We start from the raw sequence: 24,492 nt of genomic DNA, 5'->3' as shown, positions 1-24,492 counted from the left end.
AATGGAGAGTCAGTGTGTACTAAAACCACAACTTCTGGCACCCACACTACCCATGAGCCAAGTAATAGGTCATTGATGTGTCCAAAAAGTTAGAATTAAGTGTTACCAAAAAGAGATATTATGTGATGTTACCCTGATGGGGTGTTCCCCTATAAACTATAATGTGAAACAGTCTAAACCCAGTAAACTAGCCCTAATTTGACATCACTTTGACACCAAATTGCAGACAAAGCAGGGGTGTGGGGAATTGAAAGAAAATGCCAATGATTTTTCATGTCTGCTCTTTGCTTTTCTAATTTCCTTTTTTTACTTCACCCCTGCACTTTCTATACTCCCCTAGGCTTTCTAAAGTATGAAGATTTTTGTAATCATCATCATCTTCCTTTTCTGCTTTAACTTACCCTGTAAGCTTCTAGATAACCAGGGGGCTCTAGATTTGGCCGTACCACCCTTTATCTTTGTGGGGACATGTCTACACTGTGCCTGTCGTAATCTCGCTTTTGAAAGCCTCCCACTGGTTTGCCACTGATTTTCCTTCAATTAGCTGTATCCAGTCCCCTTTCACCAGGTCACATCTCAGTTTCATAAAATTTGCCTTCCCCCAATTTAGAACCTTTACTCTTGTTTTATCTTTGTCCTTTTCCGTGGTTAAGCAAAATCAAGGTGAACCCAAAGATGTTTTATCAATACATTCAGAGTAAGAGGATAACTAAGGAGAGAGTAGGGTCCATAAAAGACCAAAAAGGTAACCAATGTAAAAGATTGGAAGATATTGGTATGGTTCTTAATGAATACTTTGTGCCCCTGTTCACAAAAGAGGGGGACGATGCAGATATTGTAGTTCAGGAGGAAGAGTATGAAGTATTGGATATGATAAACATAGGGAGAGAGGAAGTATTAATAGGATTATCATCCTTGAAAGTTGATAAGTCACCAGGGCCAGATGAAATGTATCCTAGGCTGTTAAGAGAAGCAAGGGAGGAAATAGCAGAGGGTCTGACCATCATTTTCCAGTCCTCACTGGATACAGGTGTGGTGCTGGAGGATTGGAGAGTTGCTAACGTATCTCTGTTTAAAAAGGGAGCGAAGGATAGACTGAATAGTTACAAGCCAGTTTACAGATCCCTGAAGGTAGCAGAACAGGTTGATAAGGTGGTGAAGAAGGCATATGGAATCCTTTCCTTTATTAGCCGAGGTATTGAATATAAGAGCAGGGAGGTTATGCTGGAACTGTATAACTCATTGGTTAGGCCACAACTTGTGTACTGTGTGCAGTTCTGGTCACCTCATTACAGAAAGGATGTGATTGCACTAGAGAGGGTACAGAGGAGATTTACGATGATGTTGCCAGGACTGGAAAAGTGCAGCTATGAGGAAAGATTGGATCGGCTGGGGTTGTTCTCCTTGGAACAGTGAAGGCTGAGGGGAGATCTGATTGAAATGTACAAAATTTTGAGGGGTCTGGATAGAGTGGAGGTGAAGGGTCTATTCACCCTAGTAGAGAGGCCAGTGACAAGGGGACATAGATTTAAAGTGATTGGTAGAAACATTAGAGGGGAGATGAGGAAAAACTTTTTCAACTAGAGGGTGTTGATGGCCTGGAACTCACTGCCTGAAAGGGTAGTTGAGGCAGAAACCCTCAACACATTCAAAAGGAGTCTGGCTAAGCACCTTAAGTGCCGTAATCTGCAGGGCTACGGACCAAATGCTGGAAGGTGGGATTAGAATAGGTGAATCGTTTTTCGGCTGGCACAGACATGATGGACCAAGTGGCCTCTTTCTGTGCCTTAAATATTCTATGATTTCTGTGATTCTAAAGCTAACTGTATTATGTTCACTATCTCCAAAATGGTCACCCACTGTTACTTCATCCACTTGCCTAGCTTCATTACCAAAGACTAAATCTAGAATTGTGCCCCATCTCGTTGGGCTTGTTACATGCTGACTAAAAAGGTTCTCTTGAATACAGTTCAAGAATTTTGTCCCCTCTGTGCCCTTCACACTGTTTGTATCCCAGTTGATATTGGGGTTGTTGAAATCCCCAACTATTATTGCCCTATTGTTTTTGCACTCAGAAATTTGCCTACATATTCTTCTATCTCCCTTGCATTATTTGGGGGGTCTCAAGATATCACATGGAGGATTGGGGTGGTGGGAGGATCTCCTCTATAGTGGAGGTTGAGGCATGCTGTTGGAGCAGAGTAGAGAGAACGTTGCATGTACCTGATTAAGGTTGCAAGCGCCTGTCACATCTGAGTCAGAATATTATGGGTTCAGATCCCAACCCTGTGAATTTAGGGCACAATCTAGAGATTACACGACAGTGCAATACTGAGGGAGCGCTGCACTGTCGGAGGGTCAGTACTGAGGGAGCGCTGCACTGTCGGAGGGTCAGTACTGAGGGAGCGCTGCACTGTCGGAGGGTCAGTACTGAGGGAGCGCTGCACTGTCGGAGGGTCAGTACTGAGGGAGCGCTGCACTGTCGGAGGGTCAGTACTGAGGGAGCGCTGCACTGTCGGAGGGTCAGTACTGAGGGAGCGCTGCACTGTCGGAGGGTCAGTACTGAGGGAGCGCTGCACTGTCGGAGGGTCAGTACTGAGGGAGCGCTGCACTGTCGGAGGGTCAGTACTGAGGGAGCGCTGCACTGTCGGAGGGTCAGTACTGAGGGAGCGCTGCACTGTCGGAGGGTCAGTACTGAGGGACTGCTGCACTGTCGGAGGGTCAGTACTGAGGGAGCGCTGCACTGTCGGAGGGTCAGTATTGAGGGAGCGCTGCACTGTCAGGAGGGTCAGTACTGAGGGAGCGCTGCACTGTCGGAGGGTCAGTACTGAGGGAGTGCTGCACTGTCGGAAGTGCCAATTTTTGGGTGAGACGTTAATCTGAAGCTCCCGTTGCTCTCTCAGGTGGACATAAAAGATCCCATGGCATTATTTTGAAGAAGAGCAAGGGAGTTCTTCCTGGTGTCCTGGCCAATATCTATCCCTCAACTGACATCATTAAAAAGTCATTTATCACATTGCTGTTTCTGGGAACCTGTTGTGTGCAAATTGGCTGCCACGCTTCCTACCTTCCAACAGTGACTACTTTCTAAAAGTACTTCATTGGCTGCAAAGTACTTTGCGATGTACTGAAGTGGTGAAAAGTGGAAATTTCTTTGTTTCTATATGTCCCTATGTCACAGCATACGTGTGTTTATCTGAGTGCAGTTGCGTCACCATGCAGTTGTCATCGTGCAGACGCGTCGCTGTTCAGTTGCTTCGCTGAGCAGATGCGTTGCTGTGTGTGTCTTTGACTGTTAGTGCATTTCACCACTGTAATGTGTTTCAGCTAAAAGCGAAAATTGAGTTGACTAAAGCAGAGATCTTGTACTGCTCCAAGATTCTGGAACGGCTCCCAGTGGGAATCCTACACGAGGAGGAACTGAAACCAGAAATGAATACGGACATGGATGAGTTAGGCCTGACATCGGTAATTGTACATCAGCAGTCACTAGTTACCAGACTGATGGTTAAAGGCTTTAATCGCTCTGATATAGGGCAGTCTGTGATGTATCAGAGTGTTAATGTGGTGGGTTGGGGTTATATCCGGGATTATAGAAAGTGGGGGGGGGGTGTCATTCGGGATTACAGTGACAGGAAGGTCAGAAATGGGACTTTACGCTGATGATTGCACAATGTTCAGCACCATTCACGACTCCTCAGATACTGAAGCAGTCCATGTAGAAATTCAGCAAGACCTGGACAATATCCAGGCAAGTAACATCGCGCCACACAAGTGCCAGGCGATGACCATCTCAAACAAGAGAGAATCTAACCATCTCCCCTTGATATTCAATGGCATTACCATCGTTGAATTTTTTTAAATTCATTCATGGGATGTAGGTGTCACTGGCCAGGCCAGCATTTATTGCCCATCCCTAATTGCTCTTGAGAAGGTGGTGGTGAGCTGCTGCCTTGAACTGCTGCAGTCCATGTGGGGTAGGTACACCCACAGTGCTGTTAGGAAGGGAGTTCCAGGACTTTGACCCAGCGACAGTAAAGGAACGGCGATATAGTTCCAAGTCAGGATGGTGTGTGACTTGGAGGAGAACTTGCAGGTGATGGTGTTCCCATACATTTGCTGCCCTTGTCCTTCTAGTTGATAGAGGTCGCGGGTTTGGAATCCCCCACGATCAAGGGGGTTACCCTTGACCAAAAACTGAACTGGAGTAGCCATATAAATACCATGGCTACAACAGTAGGTCAGAGGCTAGGAATCCTGCAGCAAGTAACTCACCTCCTGACTCCACAAAGCCTGTCCACCATCTACAAGGAGCAAGTCAGGAGTGTGATGGAATACTCGCCACTTGCCTGGATGGGTGCAGCTCCAGCAACACTCAAGAAGCTCGACACCATCCAGGACTAAGCAACCTGCTTGATTGGCACCCCGTCCACAAACATTCACTCCCTCCATCAACGACACAGTGGCAGCAGTGTGTACCATCTACAAGATGCACTGCAGCAATGCACCAAGGCTCCTTAGACAGCATCTTCCAAACCCGCGACCTCTACCAACTACGAGGACAAGGGCAGCAGATGCATGGGAACACCACCTGCAAGTTTCCCTCCAAGCCACACACCATCCTGACTTGGAACTATATTTCCGTTCCTTCACTGTTGGGTCAAAATCCTGGAACTCCCTTCCTAACAGCACTGTGGGTGTACCTACCCCACAGGGACTGCAGTGGTTCAAGAAGGCAACTCAACCTTCTCAAGGGCAATTAGGGATGAGCAGTAAATGCTGGCCAGGCCAGTGACACCCACATCCCATGAACACATAAAAGAGGAGGGGGGTATCTGGGATTACAGGGAGGGGGTGTATGGGATTACAGGGAGGGGATATCTGGGATTACAGGGTCAGGGTATCAGATTACATTGAGTGGGGTATCTAGGGTTACAGTGTGCTGGTATCTGGGTTACAGTGAAGGGCGTATCTAGGATTACAGTGCGTGGGGAGTGGGTATCTGGGATTCCTGTAAATCGGGTGGGTGGTTTATCTGGGATTACAGTGTGGGGAGTGGGGGTTTTATCTGGGATTACAGTGTGGGGAGTGGGGGTTTTATCTGGGATTACAGTGTGGGGAGTGGGGGTTTCATCTGGGATTACAGTGTGGGGAGTGGGGGGTTTATCTGGGATTACAGTGTGGGGAGTGTGGGTTTATCTGGGATTACAGTGTGGGGGTTTATCTGGGATTACAGTGTGGGGAGTGGGGGTTTTATCTGGGATTACAGTGTGGGGGTTTTATATGGGATTACGGTGTGGGGAGTGGGGGTTTTATCTTGGATTACAGTGGGGGGGGGTTTATCTTGGATTACAGTGTGGGGAGAGGGGGGCTTATCTGGGATTACAGTGTGGGGAGAGGGGGGCTTATCTGGGATTACAGTGTGGGGAGTGGGGGGCTTATCTGGGATTGCAGTGTGGGGAGAGGGGGGCTTATCTGGGATTACAGTGTGGGGAGTGGGGGGTTTATCTGGGATTACAGTGTGGGGAGTGGGGGTTTTATCTGGGATTACAGTGTGGGGAGTGGGGGGTTTATCTGGGATTACAGTGTGGGGAGTGGGGGGTTTATCTGGGATTACAGTGTGGGGAGTGGGGGGTTTATCTGGGATTACTGTGTGGGGAGTGGGGGGGGTTTATCTGGGATTACAGTGTGGGGAGTGGGGGGTTTATCTGGGATTACAGTGTGGGGAGTGGGGGGTTTATCTGGGATTACTGTGTGGGGAGTGGGGAGGGGGGGTTTATCTGGGATTACAGTGTGGGGAGTGGGGGGTTTATCTGGGATTACAGTGTGGGGAGTGGGGGGTTTATCTGGGATTACAGTGTGGGGAGTGGGGGGTTTATCTGGGATTACAGAGTGGGGAGTGGGGGGTTTATCTGGGATTACAGTGTGGGGAGTGGGGGGTTTATCTGGGATTACAGTGTGAGGAGTGGGGGGTTTATCTGGGATTACAGTGTGGGGAGTGGGGGGTTTATCTGTGATTACAGTGTGGGGAGTGGGGGGTTTATCTGGGATTAGAGTGGGTGGTTTATCTGGGATTACAGTGTGGGGAGTGGGTGGTTTATCTGGGATTACAGTGTGGGGAGTGGGGGGTTTATCTGGGATTACAGTGTGGGGAGTGGGTGGTTTATCTGGGATTACAGTGTGGGGAGTGGGTGGTTTATCTGGGATTACAGTGTGAGGAGTGGGGGGGGGGGTTTATCTGGGATTACAGTGTGGGGAGTGGGGGGTTTATCTGGGATTACAGTGTGGGGAGTGGGGGGGTTTATCTGGGATTACAGTGTGGGGAGTGGGTGGTTTATCTGGGATTACAGTGTGGGGAGTGGGGGGTTTATCTGGGATTGGAGTGGGGGGTTTATCTGGGATTACAGTGTGGGGAGTGGGGGGTTTATCTGGGATTACAGTGTGGGGAGTGGGGGGTTTATCTGGGATTACAGTGTGGGGAGTGGGGGGGTTTATCTGGGATTACAGTGTGGGGAGTGGGGGGGTTTATCTGGGATTACAGTGTGGGGAGTGGGGTGTTTATCTGGGATTACAGTGTGGGGAGTGGGTGGTTTATCTGGGATTACAGTGTGGGGAGTGGGTGGTTTATCTGGGATTACAGTGTGGGGAGTGGGGGGTTTATCTGGGATTACAGTGTGGGGAGTGGGTGGTTTATCTGGGATTACAGTGTGGGGAGTGGGTGGTTTATCTGGGATTACAGTGTGAGGAGTGGGGGGGGATTTATCTGGGATTACAGTGTGGGGAGTGGGGGGTTTATCCGGGATTACAGTGTGGGGAGTGGGGGGGTTTATCTGGGATTACAGTGTGGGGAGTGGGTGGTTTATCTGGGATTACAGTGTGGGGAGTGGGGGGTTTATCTGGGATTGGAGTGGGGGGTTTATCTGGGATTACAGTGTGGGGAGTGGGGGGTTTATCTGGGATTACAGTGTGGGGAGTGGGGGGTTTATCTGGGATTACAGTGTGGGGAGTGGGGGGGTTTATCTGGGATTACAGTGTGGGGAGTGGGGGGGTTTATCTGGGATTACAGTGTGGGGAGTGGGGGGTTTATCTGGGATTACAGTGTGGGGAGTGGGGGGTTTATCTGGGATTACAGTGTGGGGAGTGGGGGGTTTATCTGGGATTACAGTGTGGGGAGTGGGGGGTTTATCTGGGATTACAGTGTGGGGAGTGGGGGGGTTTATCTGGGATTACAGTGTGGGGAGTGGGGGGGTTCATCTGGGATTACAGTGAGGGGAGCGGGTGTTTATCTGGGATTACAGTGTGGGGAGTGGGGGGTTTATCTGGGATTACAGTGTGGGGAGTGGGGGGTTTATCTGGGATTACAGTGTGGGGAGTGGGGGGGTTTATCTGGGATTACAGTGTGGGGAGTGGGGGGGTTTATCTGGGATTACAGTGTGGGGAGTGGGGGGGTTTATCTGGGATTACAGTGAGGGGAGCGGGTGTTTATCTGGGATTACAGTGTGGGGAGTGGGGGGTTTATCTGGGATTACAGTGTGGGGAGTGGGGGGTTTATCTGGGATTACAGTGTGGGGAGTGGGGGGGTTTATCTGGGATTACAGTGAGGGGAGCGGGTGTTTATCTGGGATTACAGTGTGGGGAGTGGGGGGTTTATCTGGGATTACAGAGTGGGGAGTGGGGGGTTTATCTGGGATTACAGTGTGGGGAGTGGGGGGTTTATCTGGGATTACAGTGAGGGGAGCGGGTGTTTATCTGGGATAACAATGAGTGGTGTTGGGTTCTCCTGAGTTCCAAATGTAACTGATTTAAGCTTGTTGCTACCTTGTTGATATTTATCTCCCTCAGCTACCTCCTATTAAAAAGGAGGGGTCATTCATACTGGAATGGCTGAACATTCCCCATCGCCTGTGGCCACAGAAAGGAGCTGAGAGGAGGATGGCTCATTGGAGACAAGAGATAGAATCCGACAGATACTTTCCATCCTGTCCCGCAGAGAAATCACCTTCAAAAGGCAAGTCTGTAATTCCTCTATCCCTGCGTGTTCCGTATTCCCATTGATGTAGCTGATAATCATATTAATCTGAACCTCATTGTTCTGTTGGACAAATCACACAGACACACAGTATAAATACCTCAGTTTATAAACTGTGAAATGACTTTGTTAAGAAATATTACATTGATCGCAGCAAAAGCAAACACAGCGGATTTCACTCGATTACAAAACTGTATAAAATTTCCTTTTGAATGTTATTATTGAGTCTGTTACCTTGGCCGTTTCAGGCATCACAGAGCTGAGGAAAGACTGGATTGCAATTGAGCAGATGAGGCTGAGGGGAGATTTAATTGAAGTGTATAAAAATTATGAGGGCCCTCAATAGAGTGGATAGGAAGGACCTTTTCCCCTTTTCGCAGAGACACCAATAACCATCAGGCATAGAGTTGAAGTAATTGGAGGATTAGAGGGGAGTTGGGAATATTTTCCCCCGGGACGGGGAGTGAGGGGGGTGCCTAGATGGGATTTGAGTTTAAACTTTGTCTGGATTGTTAGTACAGTAACATAACCACTGGATCCATGGGTTTTATCTAATTCCTTAATGTATTTTCCTTTTTTAGAATTATAGAATGGTATCAGCACAGAAAGAGGCCATTCAGCCCATCATGATTGTGCCTGCTCTCTGCAAGACCTAGTGCCACTCATAATCATAGAAAAGTCATAGAGTCATTTCCATCGCCTTTTCCCTGTTGCCCTACAATTTTTTTCTCCTCGGATAATTATCCAATTCCCTCCTGAATGCCTCAATTGAATTTTTCTCCACCACGCTCTCAGGCAGTGCATTCCAGATCCTAACCATGAACTGTGTGAAAACATTTTCCCTCATGTCGCCTCTGATTCTTTAGTCAATCACCTTAAATCAGTGCCCTCCGGTTCTCTACCCTTCCACCAATGGAAGCAGTTTCTCCCTATCTACTTTATTCTGACTTGCTTTTCAGAATTTAACTCCAGGTACAGAGCATATGAGGATGAAGACGAGGAGAATGAGTGTGATCTGGACAGTAGTGATCCCTGTGACCCTCCGTGTAGTGCAGAGGAATGGGCGGGAGATAAATTTGCATACATCATGGACACTGACGTGAGGTATTGGTGACTACAACTTGCCTTTTTACAGCACCTTACAATGTGTCTTCTTGGGTCCTTTCTCCACAATCAAAAAACACTGAAAGGAGGAGATATTAGAATGAAGTGACCAAAGCGGAGTCAAAGAGGTGAATTTTAATTAAGGTCTTAAAGGAAGGGACAGATGGCAAGGCGAAGGGGTTTAGGGTGGGAATTTCGGAGCTTGGGTGCCTAGACACCTGAAGGCACAGCCACCAATGGTGCAGTGAAGGAGCAGGATGTGTAATCAGAGTTTGGAGGGAGGGGAGAAGGGGTGTTCTAGTGGTAGAGATTATAGCTGGGAAGGGGGTGAATTCGGATCCAAGGGACACAGTTCTGGTGGGGGTCAAAGGCAATGGCTTTGCTCTTCCCAGTATTCAACAAAAGGAAATTGCAGCTCATCCAAGACTGGACACACAGTCTGACAACACAGAGGCAGTGGAAGGGTCGAGAGGTGGTGCAGTGATAGAGCTGGATGTCATCAGCATGCATATGGAAACTGATTCCATGTCTGTAGATGGGGTCAAGGGGTAACAGATAGGTGAGGCAGAGGGGGCCAAGAGTTGGTACCTCCTTTCATTAGACGTTAATCACCTTCTCAAACTTCTTCCGGTAGGTCGATTGTCCGTCCACCATGTCAGTAATATATCTGCAGACAAAAACTGCAGCAGGTTGCACACAACCTCTGCTTTCTGAATCCCTCCTTAAGCCAGTCTGCAGTTGTGAAGCCTGTGTGGAGGATCGATCGGACAGGAATGTGTGGGTCAGAGAGGCTCTGTGTGGGTCAGTGTGGCCTGTCAGTGAGGCCTGCATGGATCGGGCAGGCCTGCATGAATGGAACAGGCCTGTATGAGTCAGTGAGAAATGTGAACAGGAAATGATTAACTAGCTCGCTTTCTTTTATTGTCGTAGTGATAATGAGGCATTGGGAATTAAGAAACGTTTGGCAGATCAAAGCATCATGGGGAAGAAGGAAGTCCAGAACGTTGAAGACGTGTGGGAGATAAATCTTGACGATCGGTGGCGTTTGTACAGGTAGCCTAACTCGAGCCTGATTGATAAAACTGCTGTAGTTACATGGGAATGGTGGTACCAGGGAGATAAACTGACATTAGAAATGAAAAGAAAAAAAGCCTTTCATTTATATAATTCCTTTCACAACCTCAGTCAATGAAGTACTTCCTTTTTTTGAAGTGTCGTCACTGTTGTAATGTAGGAAATGCGGCAGCCATTTTGCGCACAGCAGGATCCCACAAACAGCAATGTGGTAATGAGCAGATCATCTGTGTTGTTGGTTGAGGGATAACTATTGTCCAGGACACTGGGGAGAATCTTTATCTCCCCTTCAGATAGTGGCCATGGGATCTTTTACATCTCCTGAGAGGGCAGACGGATTGGGTTACCAACTCTGGGCGTATTCCTGGAGGTATCATCACATGACATCAGGCCACCTGCCCCTGCACTCCTGACATTGGTCAGAGAACATGTCCATCACGTGGCAGGGCGTCGCCTTCCCGAGCCAATCAGAAAGTGAATTGATTCTTCATTTCCTGATTGGATGATTCTCAACTGTCAATCAAACAGCATTTTTCCCAGTTTCAATATTTTGATATGTAGCAAACAAAGATCTTCAAATAAAACTTTTTAAAAAAGCCGCTTTTTTTTTTTTTACTGCCTCTATGATTTTTCTATGGGGTTTGCTCTTAGCTGTGCCCTGGAGGTTGGCCTTTAACTCTTGGGGGGTTGAGAACCCCTACAGACGGGGCCTCAGTTGAACATCTCACCTGAAAGACGGCACCTCTGACAGTGCAGCACGCACTCAGTACTGCACCTGGACTGTCAGCCAGGATGGTCTTTTCAACTCTCTGGAGTGGGGCTTTACTCTGTATCTAACTCCATTTTTTTTTTTCTAACCCCCGTGCTGTACCTGTCCTGGGAGTGTTTGATGGGGACAGTGTAGAGGGAGCTTCACTCTGTATCTAACCCCCGTGCTGTACCTGTCCTGGGAGTGTTTGATGGGGACAGTGTAGAGGGAGCTTCACTCTGTATCTAACCCCCGTGCTGTACCTGTCCTGGGAGTGTTTGATGGGGACAGTGTAGAGGGAGCTTCACTCTGTATCTAACCCCCGTGCTGTACCTGTCCTGTGAGTGTTTGATGGGGACAGTGTAGAGGGAGCTTCACTCTGTATCTAATCCCGTTTTTTTTTACCTGAGACTGAGTTGCTTAACTGAGCGAGTTTTATTCTGTATCTAACCCCCGTGCTGTACCTGTCCTGGGAGTGTTTGATGCTAAAGCCTGTAGCCCAGCACTATCATTCCTTACCTTGCAAAATACAAACACTGCAAGAAGATAGCCATGAAAATTATAATCTTGTCTATGAAAAGATAACAATATCTGAATTCTCACTGAAGTACAGCTTGGATGAGAACCGGAACTTTGTTTTATTTAGAAAATGGAAACTGGCCTATGAAGCAAAACTCAAAGCCTCAATAAACGAAAACCTGAACTTGTATGAGAAAATGGCACAGGATCTGTCAGCACTGAACCTAGAGGAAGATCTAACGATCCTTAAAACAGCTGTTGTGATTGGCATGACAACCACAGGTACAAGTATAACTGACTAAATTGGGTCTATACTCTCTGGAGTTTAGAGGAATGAGAAGTGATTTAATTGAAATACAAGATTCTGAAGGGGCTGGATAGGGGAGACACTGACATTGTTTCTGCCTCTCAGGGAACCGAGGGATATGGGGAGTGAGCGGGAAAGTGGGTTGAAGCAGATGATTAGCCATGGTAGTACTGAATGGCGGAGCAGGCTCAATCAGTCGAATGGTCTACTCCTGCTCCTATTTCTTATGTTCTAACAGGCACAGAGACGTATTGAGGTAAACAGCAATGAGGTAAATAGGATGTCCTAAGTTCTGTTGAAGTTCGGTCGATTTTCTTATACAGCAGCCAATCTGCGCACAGCAAGCTCCCACAAGCAGCAATGAGTTAGCCAATCAGGGACTGCGTTTATACTGATCTAGGTTGGAGGATAAATATTGGTGGCATGTGATATTTTACCTCCATGTGAGAGGGGAGATGGGGCCTTGGTTTCACATTTCATCTGGAAGACAGCACCTCCAACATTAATGCACTCCCTCAGTACTTGCCCTCTGACAATGCAGCACTCCCTCAGTACTGGCTCTCCGACAGTGCAGCGCTCCCTCAATACTGCCTCTCTGACAGTGCAGCGCTCTCTCAGTATTGACCCTCCAACAATGCACCACTCTATCCGTACTGCAATGCATTATATGAATATATGTATATATTGGATAGAAAAAGACCAGCTGATCAATCTGGACTGTCCCATACTGTTGCGATACCCTAGTCTTTAAAAATTAATTCTTGGGATGTAGCTGTCATTGGCTAGGCCTGAATTTACTGCCCATCCCTAATTGCCCTTGAAAAGGTGGTGATGAGCTGCCTTCTAGAAGCACTGCAGTCCATCTGGTGTAGGTACACCCACAGTGCTGTTAGGAAGGGAGTTCCAGGATTTTGACCCAGCAACAGTGAAAGAACGGCAATATAGTTCCAAGTCAGGATGGTGTGTGACTTGGAGGGGAACTTTCAGGTGGTGGTATTCCCATGCATCTGCTGCCCTTGTCCTTCTAGGTGGTAGATGTCGCGGGTTTGGAAGGTGCTGTCGAAGGTTCAAGAAGACAGCTCACCACCACCTTCTCGAGGGCAATTAGGTATGGGCAACAAATGCTGGCCTTGCCAGTGATGACTACATCCCAAGAAAGAATAAAAAGAAGGAGACTTGTTGAGTTGCTGCAGTGCATCTTGTAGATGGTGCACACTGCTGCCACTGTGCGTCGGTGGTGGATTAGACTGGTACTCTGATAGATACCATTTAGAAAGGCCTGTACTCTGATAGACTGGACATTGGATTGTCATTTAGGGCCAAAGATTGGCACTGGAGGGTTCCAGTAGGAAATGAAGCTGGGCAAGTGGAAGTAGTGGCAGTGGGAGAGCATTTTGGTGGTAGCGATGATAATTTTGGAAAAGGACAGAGATAGAACAGGAGCTAGAGTTCTCAATTGGGGCAAGGCCGATTTTACTAAGCCAAGGAGTGATTTAGCAAAAGTGGACTGGAAACCGCTACTTGAAGGTAAATCAGTGTCAGAGCAGTGGGAGATTCAAGGGGTTCAGAGTCAATATGTTCCCACAAAGAAAAAGGGTGAGATGGCCAAATCTAGAGCCCCATGGATGTCAAGGAGCTTACAGGGTAAGATAAGGAAGAAAAGGAAAGCTTATGTCCGACATCAAGAACACAATACTACAGAAAGCCGAGAGACGTACAGAAAGTAGAGGGGTGAAATCCAAAAGGAAATTAGGAAAACAAAGAGAGGGCATGAAGGAATATTGGCAAGCAAAATCAAGGTGAACCCAAAGATGTTTTACCAATACATTTAGAGTAAGAGGATAACTACGAATAGAGTAGGGCCCATAAAAGACCAAAAAGGTAACCAACGTGTAGGAGCAGAAGATGTTGGTATGGTTCTTAGTGAATATTTTGCGTCTGTCTTCACAAAAGAGGGGGACGATGCAGATATTGTAGTTCAAGAAGAGGGGTCTGAGGAAGAGAGGAAGTATTAATGGGATTAGTATTCTTGAAAGTGGATAAACCACTAGGGCCGCCGGATGAAATGTATTCCAGGCTGTGTAAAGAAGCCAGGGAGGAAATAGTGGAGGGTCTGACCATCATTTTCCAGTCCTCACTAGATACAGTTGTGGTGCCGGAGGATCCAGTCAGTCAGTCTAACCTCAGTAATGGGCAAATCATTGGAATCAGTTATGAGACAGGATAAACTATCACTTAGAAGGGCATGGATTAATCAAGGATAGTCAACATGGATTTGTTAAGGGAAGATTTTGTCTGACTAACTTGATTGAATTTTTTTGAAGAAGTAACAAGGAAGATAGATGAGCGTAATGCATTTGATATGGTCTACATAGATTTTAGCAAGGCTTTTGACAAGGTCCCACATAGCAGACTGGTTAAAAAAATAAAAACCCATGGGTCCAGGGAAATGCAGCAAGGTGGATACAAAATTGGCTCAGTGGCAGGAAACAAAGGGTAAATGTTGACAGGTATTTTTGCGACTGGAGGGCTCTTTCCAGTGGTGTTCCGCAGTGCTTAGTACGGGGTCTCCTGCTTTTTGTGGTATATATTAACGATTTAGACGTAAATGTAGTGGGCATGATCAAGAGGTTTGCAGATGACACAAAGATTGGCCGTGTGGTAGATAGTGAGGAGGATAGCTGGTCAGATGGGCAGAAAAGTGGCAAATGGAATTCAACCCAGAGAAATGTGAGGTGATTTGGGGAGGTCAAACAAGGCAAAGGAATACACGATTAATGGGAAAATACTGAGAAGTGTAGAGGAAGTGGAGTGAATATCCATCGATCCCTGAAGTGAGCATGACAGGTCAATAAGGTGGTTAAGAAGGCATGTGAAGTTCTTTCCTTTAGTAGCTGAGGTATTGAATACAAGAGCAGGGAGGTTATGCTGGAATTGTATAATTCATTGGTTAGGCCACAACTTGAGGACTGTGTGCAGTTCTGGTCACCTCATTACAGAAAAGATGTAATTGCACTAGAGAGGGTACAGAGGAGATTTACGATGATGTTGCCGGGATTGGAAAAATGCAGCTATGAGGAAAGATTGGATAGGCTGGGGTTGTTCTCCTTAGAACAGAGAAGGCTGAGGGGAGATTGAAATGATTGAAATGTACAAAATTTTGAGGGGCCTGGATAGAGTGGAGGTGAAGGGTCAATTCACCTTAGCAGAGAGCTAAGTGATGAGGGGGCATAGATTTAAAGTGAATGGTAGAAAGGTTAATGGGGAGATCAGGAAAAACCTTTTCACCCAGAGGGTGGTGCGGGTCTGGAACTCACTGCTTGAAAGGGTAGTTGAGGCAGAGACCCTCAACTCATTCAAAAGGAGTCTGGATATGCACCTGAAAGTGCCGTAATCTGCAGGGCTACAGACCAAGTGCTGGAAGATGGGATTAGGCTGGGTGGCTCGTTTTTCATCTGGCGCAGACACAATGAGCCAAGTGGCCTCTTTCTGTGCCGTACACTTTCTATGATTAGCACAGTCTCATGCATCCATGCTTTTTATACTGCCCCAAACAAGACCCCTGCACGTGGGTCCTGAGCATCAGACTCAACAAAGTGTCTGACCTGTCCTTATCACTCTCCAATTCACCAGAATCATTCCAGGGCTGAAAGGGTTAAATTATTAGAACAGGTCACACAGACTCCGCTTTTACATACGCACATACGAATTAGGAGCAGGAGTAGGCCACTCGGCCCTTCGAGCCTATTCCGCCATTCAATAAGTTCATGGCTGAACTGATTACTCCACATTTCCACCTACCCCTGATGACCTTCCACGCCCTCGCTTATCAAGAATCTATCTACCTCTGCCTTAAAAATATTCAAAGACTCTGCTTCCACCGCCTTTTGAAGAACAGAATTCCAAAGACTCACCACTCTCTGAGAGAAAACATTTCTCCTCATCTCTGTCTTAAATGGGCAACCACTTATTTTTAAACAGTGACCCCTAGTTCTCGATTCTCCCACAAGGGGAAACATCCTTTCCACATCCACCCTGTCAAGACCCCTCAGGATCTTATATGTTTCAATCAAGTCGCCTCTTACTCTTCTAAATTCCAGCGGATACAAGCCTAGCCTGTCCAACCTTTCCTCGTAAGACAGCCCGCCCATTCGAGGTATTAGTCGAGTAAACCTTCTCTGTACTGCCTCCAATGCATTTATATCCTTCCTTTAAATAAAGAGACCAGTACTGTACACAGTACTCCAGATGTGATCTCACCAATGTCCTATATAACTGGAGCATAACCTCCCTACTTTTGTAATCAATTCCTCTCACGATAAACGATAACATTCTATTAGCTTTCCTAATTACGTGCTGTACCTGCACATTAACCTTTTGCGATTCATGCACTAGGACACCCAGATCCCTCTGCAATCTCTCATCATTTAGATAATATGCTTCTTTTTTATTCTTCCTGCAAAAGTGGACAATTTCCCACTTTCCCACATTCTACTCCATTTGTCAGGTCTTTGCCCACTCACTTAACCTATCTATATCTCTTTGTAGCCTACTTATGTCCTCTTCACAACTTACTTTCCTCTCGATCTTTGTGTCATCAGCAAATTTAGCAACCATACCTTCGGTCCCTTCATCTAAGTCATTATATAAATTGTAAGAAGTTGAGGCCCCAGCACAGATCCCTGTGGCACACCACCTGGTTACATCTTGCCAACCAGAAAATGACCCATTTATGCCTACTCTCTGTTTCCTGTTAGCTAACCAATCTTCTATCCATGCCAATATGTTACCCCCTACACCATGAGCTTTTATTTCCTGCATAACCTTTGATGTGGCACCTTATCAAATGCCTTCTGGAAATCTAAGTACAAAACATCCACCAGTTCCACTTTATCCAGAGCATATGTAACTCCCTCAAAGAACTCCAATAAATTGGTTAAACATGATTTCCCTTTCACAAAACCATGTTGACTCTGTCTGATTACCTTGAATTTTTCTAAATGCCTTGCTGTAACGTCTTTAATAATAGCTTCTAAAATTTCCCTAAGGCAGATGTTAAGCTAACTAGTCTGTAGTTTCCTGCTTTCTGTCTCCCTCCCTTTTTGAATAAAGGAGTTACATTCACTATTTTCCAGTTTAATGGAACTGTCTCTGAACCTAGGGAATTTTGGAAATTTTAAAAACTAACGTATCAACTATCCCACTAGCCACTTCTTTTAACACCCTAGGATGAAGTCCATCAGGACCCGGGGACTTATCAGCCCGCAGATCCAAAAATTTGTTCAGTACCACTTTCCTGGTGATTGTAATTTTCTCGGGTTCCTCCCTCCCTTCCATTTCCTGACTTACAGCTAATACTGGGATGTTACTTGTATCCTCAAAAGAGAAGACCAATGTAAAATATCTGTTCAATTCATCTGCCATCTCCTTATTATTCATTATTAATTCCCCAGACTCACTTTCTGTAGGACCAATGCTCACTTTTTCTTCTTTCTCTTTGTGTTTCTCACTCCTGTTTTGCCCTCTTTTTGCAGGAGCTGCCAAGTACAGAGCTCTGCTACAGAACATTAAACCACGAATTGTGATCATTGAAGAAGCGGCTGAGGTACTCGAGGCCCACGTGTTGACTATGCTGACTCCAGCCTGTCAACATCTCATCATGATTGGTGATCACAAGCAGGTAAAGGCAGCCTGTGCTGGGAAGGATCAGGATCAGTGATGTTTGCCTCATTCTCTCAGACAGCCAACCTCTCAATTTATTGTAAAGTCCTTATCTGATGTAACACTATACTTAAATTAAAAAATCTCATCCTAACTCTTTGCAACAGGACAGCCTGTAGGTGCCAGGGGTCAATTGAATTTTCCAGGACTGGATGGATAGAATTTTATTTGGTGAGGGTTGTTGAATGATGTGGAGCAAAGGTGGGTTAAGATACAGATCACCAGTGATCCAGCAGCAAGCTCAAGGGGCTGAAAGGTCTACTTCTACTGTGATATCCTGGCATCTCATCCTGCCTTCTCCTTCAGAAACACACCCTAGTCGAACAGATAGAATCACAGCACAGAAGGAGGCATTCAGTCGTTGTGTCTGTGCCAGCTCTCTGTAAGAGCAGCTCACTTAGTCCCACTCCCCTGCCCTTTCCCTGTAGCCCCGCAAATTATTTCTCCACATAATTATCCAATTCCCTTTTGAATGCCATGATTGAATCTGCCTCCATCACGCTCTCAGGCAGTGCATTCCAGATCCTAACCACTTGCTGCGTAAAAATGTTTTTTCTCATGTCACCACTGATTCTTTTGCCAATCACTTTACATTGGTGTCCTCTACTTCTCAACCCATCTACCAATGGGAACTCTTTTTCTCCCTATCTACTATGTCCAGACCCCTGATGATTTTGAACACCTCTATAAAATCTCCTCTCAACCTCTCTTCTCTAAGAAGAACAGTCCCAACTTCTCCTATCTGTCCACATCACTGAAGTCTCTCATCCCTGGAACCGTTCTCGTGAAACTTTTCTGCCCCCTCTCCAATGCCTTCACATCCTTCCTAAAGTGCGGTGCTCCAAATTGGACACGATACTCCGGTATGAGTAAATAAAGACTTGAGGCCGAACCAGGATGTATAAAGGTTCACCATAATCTCCTGGTTTTTGTACTCTGTGCCTCTATTCATCAAGCCCAGGATCCCACAGGTTTGTTAATCGCTTTCTCAACCTGCCCTGCAATACCACAGGTCCCTCTGCTCCTGCACCCCCTTTAGAATTGTATCCTTTAACTTATATTGCCTTTCCTCATTCTTCCTATCAAAATGTATTACTTTACACATCTCTGCATTAAATTTCACGTGTCTGCCCATTCCACCAGCCTGTCTATGTCCTCTTCAAGTCTATTACTATCCTCCTTACAGTTCACAATACTTCCAAGTTCTGTCTCATCTGCAAATTTTGAAACTGCCCTGTACACCCAAGTCTAGGTCATTAATATATATCAAGAAAAGCACTGATCCTAGTAGGGCCCCTTGGGCTCACCATTATATATCTTCCTCCAGTCTGAAAAACAACTGTTCATCACTATGCTCTGTTTCCTGTCACTCAGCCAACTTCGTACCATGCTGCCACTGTCCCTTTTATTCCATGGACTTTTCTGTTATGTGGCACTTTATCAAACGCCTTTTGGGAGCCAACTTCAATGGGGTAAGAATGGATCTGTCCCAGATAAATTGGAATCAAAGGTTGGCAGGCAAAAATGATAACTGAGCAATGGGCAGCCTTTAAAAGACGAGATAGTTTGGGCACAGTCAAGGTATATTCCCATGAAGGGGAAAGGTAGGGCAAACAAATCCAGACCTCCCTGGATAACGAAAGAGATCGAGATTAAGAAGAAGAAGAAAAAGTGTGCTTATGACAGATGTCAGATGGACAATACAATGGAGAACCAGGCTGAATATGGAAGGTTCAGAGGGGAAATAAATAAGCAAATAAGAGAAGCAAAGAGAGAGCGTGAAAAGAGACTGGCAGCTAACATAAAAGGGAATCCAAAAGTCCTCCATTGGCATATTAATTGTAAAAGGGTGGTAAAAAGGATGAGAGGAGCAGATTAGGGACCAAAAAGGGGATCTACGCATGGAGGCAGCATCATGGCTGAGGTATTAAAAGAATACTTTGCATCTGTCTTTACCAAGGAATAAAATGCTATGCAGGTCACAGTGAAAGAGGAGGTAATTCAGACACTTGAAGGGCTTAAAGTTAATAAGGAGGAGCTAATAAATAGGCTAGCTGTACTTAAAGTTGATAAAGCACCAGGACTGACTGAGATTCATACAAGGATCCTGAGGGAAGTGAGAGTGGAAATCACAGAGGCACTGGCCATAATTTTTCAGTCTTCCTTCGATTCAGAACATAAAAAAAGAACATAAACAGGAGCAGCAGTAGTTCATTCGGCCCCTCAAGCCTATCCCGCCATTTAATAAGATCATGGCTGATCTGCCCCAGTCCTCAAGTCCTCTTTCATGCCAGCTCCTCATAGCCCTCAACTCCCCGATGTTTCAAAAATCTATCTACCTCCTCTCTAAGTACTTTCAGTGATCTAGCCACCACAACTCTGTGGGGTGGAGTATTCCAGACATTCACTACCCTCTGCAAAGAAATTCCTTTGCATCTCTGTTTTAAATAAGTGTCCCCTTATTCTGTAACTATGTCCCCTAGTTCGAGATTTTGATTTTGATTCATGGTTGGGATTCAGAGGACTTGAGAATTGCAAATGTTACACTCTTATTCAAAAACGTATGTAAAGATAAGCCCAGCAACTACAGGCCAATCAGTTTAACCTTGGTGGGGAAGCTTCTAGAAAAGATAATTCAGAAAAAAGGTAACAGTCACTTGGGCAAGCCAGCATAGATTTGTTAAGGGCAAATCGTGTTTAACTAACTTGCTGGAGTTTTTTTTATTCGTTCATGGGATGTGGGTGTAGCTGGCTAGGCCAGCATTTATTGCCCATCCCTAATTGCCCTTGAACAAAGTGGCTTGCTAGGCAATTTCAGAGGGCATTTAAGAGTCAATTGTTGTGGGTCTGGAATCACATGTAGGCTAGACCAGGTAAGATTGGCAGATTTCCTACCCTAAAGGACATTAGCGAAACAGATGGGTTTTCACGACAATTGTTTCATGGTCACCATTAGACTAGCTTTTTAAAAAATTCCAGATTTATTAACTGAATTCAAATTTCACTATCTGCCATAGTGGGATGCAAACCCATGTCCACAGAGCATTAGCCTAGGCCTCTGGATTACTAGTCCAGTGACATTACCACTACGTCACAGCCTCCCCAAGAGGTAACTGAGAGGATTGATGAGGGCAATGCTGTTGATGTACTATACATGGACTTCCAGAAGGTGTTTGATAAAGTGCCCTACAACAGACTTGTAAGCAACATTATAGCTCATTGAATAAAAGGACAGTAGCAACATGGATAAGGAATTGGCTGAGTGACAAGAAACAGGGAATAGTGATTAATGGATGTTTTTCGGACTGGAGGAAGGTTTGTCGTGGGGTTTCCCAGGGATCAGTGTTGGGACCCTTGCTTTTCCTGATATATATTAATGACCTAGACCTTGGTGTATCGAGCACATTTCAAAATTTGCAGATGTTACGAAACTTGGAAGCATTGTGAACTGTGAGGAGGATAGTGTAGAACTTCAAAAGGACATAGGTTGGTGGAATGGGCGGACAAGTGGCAGATGAAGTTTAATGTAGAGAAGTGTGAAATGATTCATTTTGGTAGGAAGAACGCAAAGAGACAATTTAAAATAAAGAGTATAATTTTAAAGGGGGTGCAGGAGCAGAGGGACCTGGGTATTTTGGTGCATAAATCATTATAGGTGGCAAAACAGGTTGAAAGTGCGGTTAAAAAAAAGCATACAGCATCATGGACTTTATTAATAGGGGCATAGAGTACAAAAGCAAGGAAGTTATGTTAAACTTTTATAAAACACTTGTTCGCTCTCAACTTATGGTCGGCACAGTGGCGCAGTGACTAGCACCACAGCTCCAGCGACCCGGGTTCGGTTCTGGGTACTGCCTGTGCAGAGTTTGCAAGTTCTCCCTGTGACCACATGGGTTTCCTCCGGGTGCTCCGGTTTCCAAAGACATGCGGGTTGAAAGGTGAATTGGCTATTGTAAAAAATTGCCCCTAGTGTAGGTAGGTGGTAGGAGAATTGAGGGAAGGTGGGGATGTGAGAGGGAAAAATGGGATTAATATAGGGTTAGTCTAAAAGGGTGGTTGATGGTCGGCACGGACTCGGTGGGCCGAAGGGCCTGTTTCGGTGCTGTATCTCTCTGACTCTATGAACTGGAGTATTGTGTCCAGTTCTGGGTGCCGCACTTTAGGAAAGATATGAAGTCATTAGAGAGAGTGAAGAATAGATTCACAAGAATGGTTCCAGGGATGGGGAACTTCAGTTACATGGATATATTGGGAAGTTGGGACTGTTCTCCTTTAGAGAAGAGAAGGTTGAGAGGAGATTTGATAGAGGCATTCAAAATCATGAGGGGTCTGGACAGAGCAGATAGGGGGAAACTGTTCCCATAGGTAGAAGGAGTGTGAGCCACCTTCGTGATTCGCTGCAGTCTATTGTAGCGGTTTCGATATAACCAAGTGGGACTGGAGTCACCTATGGACCCAGACTGGATAAGCATAGCAGATTCTTTTCCCAATTAGACATTCATAACAATCCAACTGCTTTGTGCTTACTTTTTGCTGACAGCTGGGATTCTAGGATGGGATACTGGGATGGAATACAGAATGGGATGAGTACAGTTAGAAATAGAGGGAGGATCTGGGTTGTCTTGTTACAACTTCAGTTGAGACTGTTAACTTTAAAACACAAGATATGAAGCCCCTCCCCCAGACTGATTAAAGAGTCACACAAGATTTCACTTTTTAAGACTTTTACTACAACAATTAAACTAAAAACCAACATTAACTAAACAGCACTTAGTAGATAGCTAATTCACTAAATTATAGAGAAAGGAATTCCCATTAACTTGTTAACACACTGAAATCTCACACCACATTTACATGTTACACTGTGTTCTCATCGAAAAGGTATCCTTGCAGTTAAAATTTCCAGACTCCTCCCAGCTACAATGGGTTGGATCTCTGGGTTTTCTTCTCGAAGCCAACGTCCCCTTCACTCACATTCGACTGGAGTTCCATTAATAAGGCAATCTCTGGTCACCGTGTTGGTCTTTTCTCTTCCGCAAACCTCAACTTTTGAATTAGGTTCGAATCATAACAGCCATTTGCTGTATGGTTAATCGAAGAGCAGCTGTTTTGCTCTCTCTTTTGGCTGCACAGCTTTGCTTTCTGGTCTTCCTTTCTTCCTTTCAGCCTGTCTCCAGAGCAAGGCAAGCAAGCTGAATTTATCCATATCAAAAAGTCAATAGTTGTTTTCCTTTGACAATTCTCAGACCATAAGTCTGACTGTAGCAAAACCACCTGGGCCTTCCATTGTTTCAGATGCTAAAAATTGCAACTCAGATCTGCATTTGAGAGCCCCTGGCTCCCTGTTTACAAACTGTGCGTCAGAGAGAGTGAAACCTATTGTTATTACAACCTTGCACCTTGCTTTCAGAAGGGTCTTTGATCTGGGTTCCTTGTTTCCCTGGTAACTGGCTTGTCTCTGGGCAGAATTTACACTGCAATAAAGATCACAGTTTAAAAAAAAATAACCATACTTCAAAGTGCAGCATTCATAATAGGCTATATCAGAGCAAAGCCTGGGGTCTGTGTTCCCTCCATGTGAATCACTCATGTTGTTTTCATATTTCCTGCAGCTGAGGCCAAAGTTAGCAGATTACGAGATGGGGGCCAAGTATCACCTGGACGTGTCGCTGTTTGAGAGGATGGTTAAAAATCTGGTTCCGTTTGTGCCACTGAGTCATCAGGTACGAGGGCGGAGATTCCCAGGTTCTCTGTCAAATCCAGTGCCAATCCAGATGGGAAAAGCTTCTTAGCAAATCAGTGTTTTAGACACTGGCCTTCCACTTCCAAGCCTGGGATTAACTCTAGTTAAAGCTGCTGGGATGAAAATTCCTGTCTGTTAGTTGTAAGGATTCTTTTGGGTAGAGGGAGATACTGTGTGTGGCACCACACACACAGGCCCCAATACCCGCTGATGGGGCAGATCAAAGTGTTGGCCTTGGATAAGCATTTTGCCCCTTGGTAGGGGGAGGGGAATTTCCTGAATATTCGCGGAAATCTCAGAAACAACACCAATTCTGTTCGAACCAGTTCCGTAGAGTTTTTGCCAAAAGTACAGCTCAGAAATTCAACACAAATAATCAAGGCCAATACTCCCAGCGAAGTACTGAGGGAGTGCTGCACTGTTCGTGCAGCGCTGCCTCAGTACTGACCCTCCGACAGTGCAGCGCTGCCTCAGTACTGACCCTCCGACAGTGCAGCGCTGCCTCAGTACTGACCCTCCGACAGTGCAGCGCTGCCTCAGTACTGACCCTCCGACAGTGCAGCGCTGCCTCAGTACTGACCCTCCGACAGTGCAGCGCTGCCTCAGTACTGACCCTCCGACAGTGCAGCGCTGCCTCAGTACTGACCCTCCGACAGTGCAGCGCTGCCTCAGTACTGACCCTCCGACAGTGCAGCGCTGCCTCAGTACTGACCCTCCGACAGTGCAGCGCTGCCTCAGTACTGACCCTCCGACAGTGCAGCGCTGCCTCAGTACTGACCCTCCGACAGTGCAGCGCTGCCTCAGTACTGACCCTCCGACAGTGCAGCGCTGCCTCAGTACTGACCCTCCGACAGTGCAGCGCTGCCTCAGTACTGACCCTCCGACAGTGCAGCGCTGCCTCAGTACTGACCCTCCGACAGTGCAGCGCTGCCGCAGTACTGACCCTCCGACAGTGCAGCGCTGCCGCAGTACTGACCCTCCGACAGTGCAGCGCTGCCGCAGTACTGACCCTCCGACAGTGCAGCGCTGCCGCAGTACTGACCCTCCGACAGTGCAGCGCTGCCGCAGTACTGACCCTCCGACAGTGCAGCGCTGCCGCAGTACTGACCCTCCGACAGTGCAGCGCTGCCGCAGTACTGACCCTCCGACAGTGCAGCGCTGCCGCAGTACTGACCCTCCGACAGTGCAGCGCTGCCGCAGTACTGACCCTCCGACAGTGCAGCGCTGCCGCAGTACTGACCCTCCGA

At 46.3% G+C, this 24,492-nt stretch overlaps 1 protein-coding gene across 2 annotated transcripts in view; it reads left to right on the top strand.

Moving 5' to 3' along the window:
* Positions 1-24,492, top strand: part of LOC137351371 (NFX1-type zinc finger-containing protein 1-like) — a 61,821-nt gene that overhangs the window by 23,185 nt on the left and 14,144 nt on the right. For both annotated transcript variants that reach the window (XM_068015825.1, XM_068015819.1), the window contains exons 6-12: positions 3,328-3,468; positions 7,843-8,008; positions 8,989-9,133; positions 10,064-10,186; positions 11,602-11,756; positions 17,316-17,461; positions 23,115-23,225. In XM_068015825.1, the coding sequence (XP_067871926.1) occupies positions 3,328-3,468; positions 7,843-8,008; positions 8,989-9,133; positions 10,064-10,186; positions 11,602-11,756; positions 17,316-17,461; positions 23,115-23,225 (987 nt within the window). The remainder of the gene's footprint in view (positions 1-3,327; positions 3,469-7,842; positions 8,009-8,988; positions 9,134-10,063; positions 10,187-11,601; positions 11,757-17,315; positions 17,462-23,114; positions 23,226-24,492) is intronic.

The sequence above is a fragment of the Heterodontus francisci genome, chromosome 2, assembly GCF_036365525.1.
Source record: "Heterodontus francisci isolate sHetFra1 chromosome 2, sHetFra1.hap1, whole genome shotgun sequence".
Lineage (NCBI taxonomy): Eukaryota > Metazoa > Chordata > Chondrichthyes > Heterodontiformes > Heterodontidae > Heterodontus > Heterodontus francisci.
This window is presented reverse-complemented; position numbering and strand designations above follow the sequence as displayed.